An 11,462-nucleotide genomic window follows, 5' to 3' on the forward strand; every position below is an offset into this window, starting at 1 on the left:
AAAAAGTAACGACAGTGAAGATTAAGATAATTACATTATAGCCAATCTTACCCGTTTTCACAGAATGCAAGAATTAGGTCCCCCGTTTCCAGACTAATTAGAGAATTTTTACGTCCAGTCAAACAAACTATTTTCAATTTGATCAATTATCTGGAACGTTTACAATCGTTCTATAATCGAACCAATTCGGATTTGAATACAAATTCGAATTCAAAAATTTTTTAAATTGAAATAGAAAATCTTCCACTTTCAACCACTTTCAAGCCCATATCTCCCGCACCCTTATAGCTATTGACACGCAACCACCATAGTGCACAAATGGAGACTTGGGGCTACTACCACATACAAACACCATTCATGTGCGATGTGTAGTTTTGGCGGAAAAGTGAAATATAGGGACACACATGTCCACTTATATATATATATAGATTCTCCTATAAGAACAATGTTTTGTTTATAAAGTATTGAATAATATGGAGTGATAAGATTACATATGTATAGAAATAAAATTTGTCCAGAAATTATTGCAAAGTTTAAGAATGAAATAATTCTTGATATACAGTAAGATCCCGCTTAATGTGGGGGATGCGTTTCTAGATGACAAAGCGCTAAACAAAACAGCGTTAAATGAGATCATTTTAACATAGAGTAAATAGGGATAGGGAAACACGCGACTGAAAATAAAAAAAAATTTACCTTAATTTTAAGTTATTTTGATATTAATTTGTATAATAATATATGTTAAATAACATATAAACATATGCACACAGAAATGCATAATAATATATTAATTAGTTCATTTTTTCTATATTAATAGTTCATTTTGTGACTTTTCTGTTATTCTTGTTTTTTGCAATAAAGTTGTGAAGTTTCATTTGTCACTTTTTTCTTTAAGCAAATGTTGGCAGCAGAAGATTGTATCCAAAATGCCTCGTTTTGCTTTTGCACTCCTTTCAAAATCTAGATCATTCGCTACAATTTGATCAATGATTTTGGTTATTGTTACCAAACTTTTACTAAGGAAATCTGTAGAGAAATTTTTTGGGTTCTTTGTTTTTAGAATCTGTATTTTCCAGTTCCACATGAATTCCATGTTCTGCCAGTTCTTGAAGGTTGTCATTGGTAAGACTCTTACCAGAAACCTGTAGTAACTCCTCAATATCCTGTTTGTCTACATCTCCTAGTCTTGCTCTATCAACTAGGTTGAGTTTGATCAACCTACAGCAATAGGCTCTTCTCATTGAGAATTCTTGGATACCTTCAGCCATAACTTCTTCCACATTTTGTTTGTGCATTTATCAGTTAATTCTTGCCAAACAAAGCCGATATTGCCTATGTCATCCATGATGATATATTTTTTCCAAAATTGCACCAAACAAACATAGATTTAAAGAAAGTACATCTTTTGCTGATTGATTCGTGTTTGTAAATAATTGTATTATGTACAAATCAATAAAATGTTGCGATAATTTAAATCAGCATAAATTTTGAGCTTTTTCTTTTAGGCTTCGAGCAGACGATACTATATTGAATCAGTGTTGAGTGAGGCAGCATTAAGCAGGATCGTACTGTATTTTGAATTATTTTTTAGGCTAGAATTTAATTAATTTATTACACATTTTAATCTAATAATAGATAAAGTTATCATCTCATAAATATTTTATTAATTAGAATTATTTAATTTAGTTTGAAGTGTCTAACAGAAAGAAGTTAAGACCAGCTGAAAGCTGTAGAGGACCCATGGACAGAGGTATTTCTTATTAACCTAACAAGAATATGACTTCTATGGTTACACTGTGCTTTTAAAGCTTGTCTATCTAGAAGCAAAGCTTGACTTTGAACTTGTATGACAACTATTAATGTATCTATCAAATGTTAGATGTTATAGGTTCAAATCTTGCTTTTGGTCAAACTTTTCTTCAAGATATTTATAGTTTATTTAATAATTTACACTTACACTTAATGAATTAAAATTTTTTCAAGATAACACTCTTAACTTTAGTCTAAATTGTATACAAAATTAAGTAAACTTTAGTCTAAAAATAATTCAGAGAAAAATGATATCATTTTGGTTCTTAGGATATCAAGTAACAGGATCAAATTCTAAGAATATTTTATAGACTGATTAAATTTGAGAATGAATTTATAATAATTAATTGCTGTAATAATCTGTTTAAAAGTATATTTTTAACTTTTAAAAGCATAAAATAATATTACTCTATCAGAATGTATAGGATATGTACTGTATATATTTCTTTTAAGTATTGTGAATTTTTATTTACATATTAATAAAAATTAAAAATGAGTTTTAAAAGTCTTTAGAGAATAATAATTCTTGTTTATATAATTTTTGACATGAGAATTTTGTTATTTACATTAAACAGTTTAGGTTATTAGTTCTGTATAGAACTTAAATGTCAATGTAATTATTATTTTGGCACTTTTCTAACTAGAATCAATAACTAAGATGTAATTTTTTAGCAAGTTTTATTGTAAATTACCATGAAATTATTAAAATAGATTTTCAATTTAATTTTGTAATTGTTATTGAGCTCATCAATTTTAAAAAAATTCATTAATATGAATTATTTATAAGGAAATAATTCATTATATTGTTAGTTAAATTTATTTAAGCAAGTTTTTAATTTAATAATGTTTTTAAATCCATATTTAAAAAAAATCTTGTATTTAAAATTCTCCATTGAACATTTTAACATAATTTAATATATACTTATTAACTTCCACAGAATGAAAACATGGTACACAAGTTAAAATTTTTTATGGCAAATGATATAGGCTGAAGAAAGAAGGTAAATCTGCATTGAAAACTCTTATATCTTTAAATAATTGATACAAAAATTTTACAAATTCTAAATATTTAAGTTTTAACATTTTTAAACTCATGAGGGGATGGTATGATGTTGAAGTCACTGATTTTGATCAAACTCAGTGAGTTTATTGTGCATTCCCAATGACTGACATGTGTCAAGCAGTAAATCATAATACAGTAGAGCAGGGGTGTCCAGCCTGCGGGCTGCATGCGGCCCAATAAACGTGTAAACAAAACCGACAAATGTTTTAATTTTTTATTATTTATTTATTTCAACGGCATAAACTCAAAAAAAAAGTTTCACAAATCCATAAACCTTTATTCATATTTTATTTTTGAGTGGAAAGAAAATATTTTCAAATATTTGGAGATGTGTGAGTGCGGAAGGATTACTAAATAAAGCTGGAGTTGTGACTCGAAGGATTATAAACCCAAATTTGGGAAAAGGAGGGAAAGATGAGAAAGGACAAAAGATGTAGTAGTGAGAAACGTTAAATAGATCTTCTGTTAAATAAATATGGACCCGTAAGTTTTTAACCTTTTCCACTTCTTTATCTTTTGTCTTTTGCCTCTTTTTCCCCGCACCTGAGTCTATAATCCTTTGATTCACAACTCCAGCTTTATTTAGTATTTCTTCCAACGTTGCAAGATTTGGCTACATTGGGCCAAATGTGGCTACTTTTTTTGCTTGACGTAAAAAATATCATTTGGCGCTTTGGCTACTTTTTCGGCTAATATTATTTATAATTACATTAATTGAATAAAAATGCACTTTAAAATGGTGTTTCGTCGCTTTTTATTAATTAGAGACCCAAATAAAACAAATATTTGTGTTTTTCAAATGAATTTTCTTTAGTCTCTGTTATAATAAANTGGCCCAGAGAAACAAAAAGGTTGGCCACCCCTGCAGTAGAGCATTGATTATCCGACTCAATTGGGGACTCGGGTTGGTCGGATAACTGAAAAAATCGGATAACCGAAAAGAATGAAAAAAATACATTATTAGTATAGTATATTAGTATATCCCATGTAATTAGTATATTAGTATATCGCTATTAACCTACTTCGCATTGAATTTTCATTGATGTTAAGCATAACAAAATTTTTTAAAAAATAATAATCGTTGCTATTGTATTGTTAAAAATTATTTTTAAATTATTTTATTGCTCACAAAACAAACAACCACTCATAATTAGAAAATTAAGTCTCGTTTAAATACTGGGCTCCCTTTCATGGTTGAGCTAGTGTTGCCAGCTAAAACACAAAAATTTAACAAAAATAATATTAAAGTAGCCAAGACATACCCAAATATTGTAGTGCTACATCACTAGCAGACATTTGAAATTTGCTGACTAGAACGGTCGGTTAACCGATGTGACGGTTAATTGGGGGTCGGATAATCGATGCTCTACTGTACTCAAAATGAAATGAGAAAATTGAGGTTGAAAATTGCAAGTCATTTAAAACCTTTAGAATTCCTGGTATTTGTAGAGTGGCTAATGACTTGGTGGGGACTGTTTCATAATCATGAGGTTGGTGTTTTGAATGTCAGTGCTATCAATGTGATTTTTTTTAATCCTAAAACTATAATTTTCATTTTATTGTTGGTACTTTTAAATTTATTATATTTATTTAAAAATTATTTTTGAATATTCATATACTGTACAGTACATATGGGGTTTGTAATAACATTTATTTTTAATTTATTTAGGAAGAAGATTAGATATAAACAAAATTATCATTATTCAAGAAAATAATTCATAAAATTTTGTTAATAAAAAAAGAGATTTTTATTAGCAATCTTTTACAATTATTAGCAATTATTCAATCTTTTGCCTTCCAGGAGCACAATTTTGTGGATAAGTGATTGAAGCATGTGAAACAATAAACATTTCTGCACTGTGCACATTGAATAAATACAGATTTTTACAATAAGAAGATTAACATATGTCACTGGAAAAACAAACTTGATTAATGTTTAAAAATACTTCTCCATCAGCAACTAATTTGGAGGAGAATCATTTGTACCATATCACATTCGAAAATATCAGCGAGCTTAATGTTTTTTTTTTCTACCTCCTTCACAACTTCTGAAATTGATGATGCACCCTCAGCTGCAGTTGGGTCTTGATTTTGAAGGATTCTTTCACAATATGTAAATTTTGTAATATTGTCATGCAGTGATTCTTCAGTAGAACATTTCTATTCTATTTGATGTTAGCACAAGATAGTGAAGCCATTGTTTCATTCTTTAGTGAATAAAGATGCAATTATAGGCACATTTAGGTTAAACAATGACTTTTTTGCCAGAATAAGTAGAAACTATACATGAATGTACAGAAAATGTTTTGTTTTTAAATAAGTATTGTTATGTAGCATTTGTTAATTGCTTTTGACATTGACTTGTTACTTGAAACAGATGGACTTTATTCTGTTACCCTGTTTAATGTGCATTTGTAGTTTTCTAAAACTAAATCAGTTTTTCTTTCTGACAGTATAATAAATTGAAAAGTACCAACAACAAAGTGAAAATTATAGTTTTAGGATTAAAAATGTCAGATTGAAAGTACTCGGATTCGAAACACCAACCTCATGGCTATGAAACCAGCACACCCCCACTGAGTCACCAGCCACTTTACAAATGATGGAAATTCTAAAAGTTTTATGTGATTTGCAATTTTCATTTTCAATTTTTGCATTTAATTTTCGGTACCTTGCCTTACTGCTTGCACATGTCAGTCATTGGGAATGCACAATAACCTTTCTGGGTTTGATCAAAATCAGTGACCCCAATATCATGCTGTTTCCTCATCACACTTGTTAGAGATTAAATATTTAAAGTTTTTGATATTTTTAAGGTTATTAAAAGCTGGATAGATTTTAAAATTTTGAATATGATATTTAAAAATTACAATAAAATGCTATTCTCAATCTAGTTTTAACTTGCTGACCAGTTAAAAATATTTAATTAATTTATTATTATTATTTAAAAAAATAACTAGATTACCAACTACTATGCTAATGAGTATTATAGTAAGAATATTGTTTTATGGTCATTAACTGAGGTTCTAAGGAATAGCATGCAGCTGTGCAATATCATGCAGTTAGTATTGTAGGTTGACTAATTACAAATTTTTCTTGGGGAGAATGCTGCAATATTTTATTAACTTTTAAAATAAACTGTTTTGTTGTTTGTCTTAATATTTAAGTAAATAAAACAATGTATATATTGAAATTTTAAAGTTTCTACAGGTAATAACAGAATGAAGAATAGACTTTTTATCATAATTTACTACAGAAGAAACTATCTATATGTTCAAAATGAGTTAGTATTTTTTAATTATATTTCATAAATAGTTAATTTATTCATAATTAATCTGTATTTAGTGGATTACAGTTTTAATGAATTTGATTGTAATTGAATATTTAAGATTTATTAATAATATGCAATTTCATATTTTAGATATCTTTAGATAAGAACTATTTGCATCTAATGATAAAAACAATATAGAAGTGTTATTCTGTTGTCAGTTTTTAGAATTAATTCTAGAAATAAAATTAAATTTTTAACCTGTACTCTTAAGATTTAGAGCATTAAACCTGAACTAAAATTAAAAAAAAATAAAATTTTAGGAACTGATAATAGGAAATAGGAAGCAATTACATATGCTTTGTTTGTTTAACCAAGTAAAAATGTAGTTAGTTGAAATTGTGTAACAGCAGAACAGAAATATTTCAGTGCATAGTATTGTATTAAAGAAATGAAAATAAAACAGTGATCAAAAACAGAATGATTATTGTTATAATCATCAAAAATTATGAGCATTGTTTTTAATTATATGAAACATAGCTGAGACTTTCATTGAGAATTACATGTAGCTCTGGATTGAAAAACTGTAGTTTATTCCAGTTCCCAATCACTGATTTATAAAAACATTATCATATAGTAATTTATGAGAATCATTATTTTTCTTATTAATTACAAACTGATTAACCAATAGTGTTTTACATTTGTTGCATTATAAAAGTAGTAAAATAAGGTTTAAAGATGATTTTATATAAACATTTTATGGAAAGGAAAATAACAGTATTGATGAATATTGTGAATAAGTTTCTGATAACAGAAGATAGAAATGTTTTCTGAATGATTAACATAAATTATGGATTAATTGAAAGGTAAGGAAAAATTATTCAGCTTTAATCTATTTAAATTGAATAATGATTTCAATTATTTTATTACTTATTCAATAATTTGTAAATAGTTTTGCAATAGTATATATATTTTTTAACAGCATGATATACTTTTTTAATAGACATTTTTTAATCAAAATTATGGTATATTAAAGTGATAATTAATTTACTAGGTTTACTGAAGAATGAAATCAGAAGCAAAGAAGAAAATGGCAATTGTTTTTTTTTAACTATAAATAGTTATCTACTAACCTTATCTTGTTAAGTCCTGTTTATAGCACTGAAATATTTCAGAAGTTCAATGATTTCTATTGCTAGTATAGATTATCTATGTAATAAGTGTTTAATATACTTGTAATACTTATAATTATATTTATAGTAATCTAGGAACAGAAATATATTAATTATAAATAGCTCAATATGTTTTTGCATATATCAATGAATTCTGGAAACAGTTACCTTAGATTTCCAAACTAATTTAAAAGAAAATAGTATGTTAATGTATCTGAATTCTAATAATTTTTGTTTTTAATAAGAATTAGATCCATATTAAATTGATTTTAACTGTGATTTTTCATTAATCAGATTGAGATTTTGAATTTCATTTATTTCAACACAGTCTTTAAAATAATAAAATAATGAATAGATGATTATTATATTGTAAATTAGATAAACTAACATAAAATTATCAATATCATTTATATATTTTATTTTTCCTTTAGAAGACAAGATACTATTCTTATTCAAGTACAAAAACTGATTCATTACAATGACATACTATTGGAAATATTATAAATAAAAAAACTTCGAGAATGCTATTTGGCAAGTAGGAATGTACTATATGAAAGTAAAGTATGGAAAGAATGATAAGAAAACTAAACAGGTCAAATAATATATCATCATCTTACTAGGATGATAATCTTCAATTAAAAGTATAAATAAAAATTTGTTTTAGAAATTAAATGTAGTTAAATGCTTATTTTCATTTATTAAATTAAAATAAAAACTAGACAAATTTTTGACCATTTATAAAAACATTATAATAATTGAAATATTCAAATTATTCATTAAAGCTTTATAAGAATTTATGTACATCTTGTTAAATTAAATAATATAAAACAAACTATATTATAGAAAAGAGTGAACTGTAATTCCAAAATACAAATAACAGTATTTCCATATCAAACACATTAAGAAAAAAAATCAACCTAACAATCAAGCATGTTGATTGATTCAAATGTTGATCATATTAGCTAAAACTGATGGTAAGTTGACCCAACAGTCACAAAATATACAGTAAAAAATGAGGAGGATCATTAGAATTAAAAATACACAAAATTAGTAGCTTGCAATTCTAAGTACTATTTACATTAGAAAATACAGGGTGATTCATATAGACCCATACCCAAACTTTTTATTATAAATATTAAAATGAATGAATAGAAATGAATGAGATTTTCAGGAAGCATATATCCACTTATGTTGAACATATCACATCAAAACAAGTATTGGAAGTGATTGCTGCCACCTGTCAGGCATATGATGCATCAGTGCATGTTCTTATCACATCTCAATGTTACATTATAAATGTTTTCAATCTCATTTCTAAAGTTATCGTCTAAAATGTCATTTATGTGGGTTTGTTATGATACATTCTTTTCTTAAGATAGTTCCACAAAACAAAAAGAAGTTTGGGCTGATAAGAGACAAAGGAAAATAAAATTTGAAGCTTTTTCTTCAAAATTAACGTTTTTTTTTTTCAGTTTTAAGTATTTTTTTATGTTTAATTACATTAATATCAAAAATTGCTTGAGGCTTAAGGAGTTAAGCAATTGTGGTGATTCTTGGAGATGAGAAGGTCCTCAAATAAGCTTTGGATTGTTACCATTGACTCCTGTGATGTGTGGCAAGTTGCTCTACCTTTCTGGAAGTAACATTGTGTCAGCTTCACATCAAGTTGTTCAACAAATTCTGTGAAAATCTGCATATATACAGCAGTGTTCAGAAAGGGGCTGAGTCATGCCTCTTCTGCTACCTAGTAGCCAGTTCCAGTACTCAATGTGTTCAACATAAGTGGATGTACGTTTCCTGAAAATCTCATCAATTTCCATTCATTCATTTGATTTATAATAATAAAAATTTGGGATAGGGTCTATAGGGTCTCCCTATAAGTCTTCATAACAGTAGCAGGTTGAATTAGGTACACAGTCCTTGTCCTAGGGCAGGGGTGGCCAACCTTTTGCATACCATGCGCCAATTTTTTGATAGACGAGTTCAGATGCGCAGTGGCGTACCGTGGGTGTTAGCCTCCCGGGGCGGAGAAAAATTTCGGCCACCCCTTAAATAGGTATTTCAATTTATAAGACGAAAATTCAGTTTTGCCACAGAACAAGCAATGAAAAATGCGGTTGTAGTGTAGTTACCTGTATAAAATAGTTCTATACGATATTAGTGGTGTACATGAACACGAATGTATCGTGTATCATACAGGGAAAAGAAAAAAAAAGGTCAACAAGTGTCGCAGGAACTACTCGGGAAAAGAAGTTAGTAGTCCAATCCGATTTTCGGACCGTCCGGATGGTAGCACTATCGTGGGACGTTAGCACTGTCATTTAGACACCTGTAAACTGATCGAAAATAAACATACATGCACACACTGTAATTTACTATGTGGAGAACACTCATTTTATCTGTAAAGTTGATTGCAACGAATTGTGCAACAAATGAACTTGCCAAGACAGACTATAAAAAATTAATTTTCTATGTAATATTCATAATTGCAAAGAAGCCAAATCTGGCAATGTTGCTCAGAAACTGACTGAAGCGCCACTTGTAATCGTCCAATGCGCCAAGTTTGGCGCATGCGCCACGTTTTGGCCACCCTTGTCCTAGGGTTTGGCTTCAACTTTAACAAACAATGCTGTAAGAAATAAATTAACCTCTTGTTCACTGAGTTGATGAAAAATCCTAGAAACCTTCTGATAGAATTCTACAGATTTCAATTTTTTTTAGAATGCCCTATCTGGTAGTAACCCAACTCTCTAACTTCCATCAAACCAACACCTTTGTTCTCAGCTCGCTCACAGAACTCCCTCAGTCCCAGTGAATCACCTTGAGCTCCCATCACTGGAAAATTATTTTTCACCCAAAGACAAAGTAAACAACCTTTCAATAACATGTTATACAGAATAACTTTGAGACAATGGAACAAAATACAGAGAAATTAGAAAGGATGAAATGTTCGTTTGATGATGAACACAGTAATACAGGAAATCTTTGTTAATTTGAACTTGGATAGTTCACAATCCTTTTAATTTGTAACTATACTATTTGTCCATGCCAAGAATATAGAGATTATATGTTAAGGAATTTGGCTAGTTCAAAATATAGTTACTTTGAAATTTGAAGTGAAAATTCTGACTGAACTGTGATATGCATATGTTAACTCGTTTGTTTAGACCAATGTTTCTTCATAATATAAGAGAACAAGAGAACAACAACTGTAATCTGGTCAACATGGCTTAGCTTTTACAGTAACACATGATTGAGTGTTACCTTACCCATTGTAGGGCTCTAGGCTTTTAGATTTGAGCAACTTACTACTATTTAGATCATTTTAAAAATAATTTATGCTACATTTTGAGGAATTCTGTTTTACTTTTTATAAAACCTACCTGGCAACCTGTGAGGTTCTCACTGGACATATGCTGCTTACCTGCAGTTTATTCATATTATCATCATTAATTATTAATTAACAAAAATAGCATTCTGTATATGTAGCTGTATTCCATTTGCTTAATAAATTAAATCAGTTACATGGCACTTGGCTTATTGTATGGAAATATGTAAATCTCAGCTAATTCAGAACTTAATAATTCAAAGTTGTGATTATTTTCTCTCTCAAATTTCAAACTAAAGAGGACTTCCTTTATTACACATACTAAAATTAACAATTTTGTAATGTATTTCAAAATCCAAAATTGCTATTTAATTATGATTAATTATAAAATGCAATTTAACAGTATTTTAAATATCATCAATTTCATCTTGCCAAAGGACTCATAATTGTATAGGAACCATCCAGAAATTCTTCTGGCTTATTCAAAATTTCATTTATTCAAATAGACCACTGGTCCTTGAAGTTCTGCTAATTGAGTTTCTACTACTGTATATACCCTAGGTGGGGAACCTGCGGCCTCCGCGAGGTTCTTGTGCGGCCCTTTGCCACCTAGTACAAAAATGGTAGAGTTCGTTTCAAACAACTATTGTACATCAACGCCATGACAGTTGCGCGAAAAATCCCGCCAAAGACAGTCATATTGTAACATGACGTCAGAATACTAGTCTGAAACGGACTCTAACACGCATGAGCGAGGCTCTGGCCCACAGACCATCCGTTTCAGACTTGGACACTCAATGTTAATTTTTTAAACAGTTTTTT

The 11,462-nt window shown here is 28.9% G+C and overlaps 1 protein-coding gene and 1 long non-coding RNA gene across 2 annotated transcripts in view; both read left to right on the plus strand.

Annotated features, from left to right (window-relative positions):
- Positions 1–990: 990 nt before the first annotated feature.
- Positions 991–11,462, plus strand: part of LOC111635464 (USP6 N-terminal-like protein) — a 60,784-nt gene continuing 50,312 nt past the window's right edge. Inside the window, exons 1-3 of the mRNA XM_023380423.1 lie at positions 991–1,750; positions 2,748–2,810; positions 6,083–6,155. Coding sequence (XP_023236191.1) covers positions 6,143–6,155 — 13 coding nt within the window. The 5' untranslated portion in view covers positions 991–1,750; positions 2,748–2,810; positions 6,083–6,142. The remainder of the gene's footprint in view (positions 1,751–2,747; positions 2,811–6,082; positions 6,156–11,462) is intronic.
- On the plus strand, positions 6,184–7,241 carry LOC111635457. The gene is made up of 2 exons (XR_002758380.1): positions 6,184–7,006; positions 7,195–7,241. It is a non-coding gene; the product is annotated as an uncharacterized LOC111635457 (long non-coding RNA).

Source organism: Centruroides sculpturatus, unplaced genomic scaffold, assembly GCF_000671375.1.
Source record: "Centruroides sculpturatus isolate CEXI.00-Female unplaced genomic scaffold, Cexi_2.0 scaffold368, whole genome shotgun sequence".
In the NCBI taxonomy this organism is placed as follows: Eukaryota; Metazoa; Arthropoda; class Arachnida; order Scorpiones; family Buthidae; genus Centruroides; species Centruroides sculpturatus.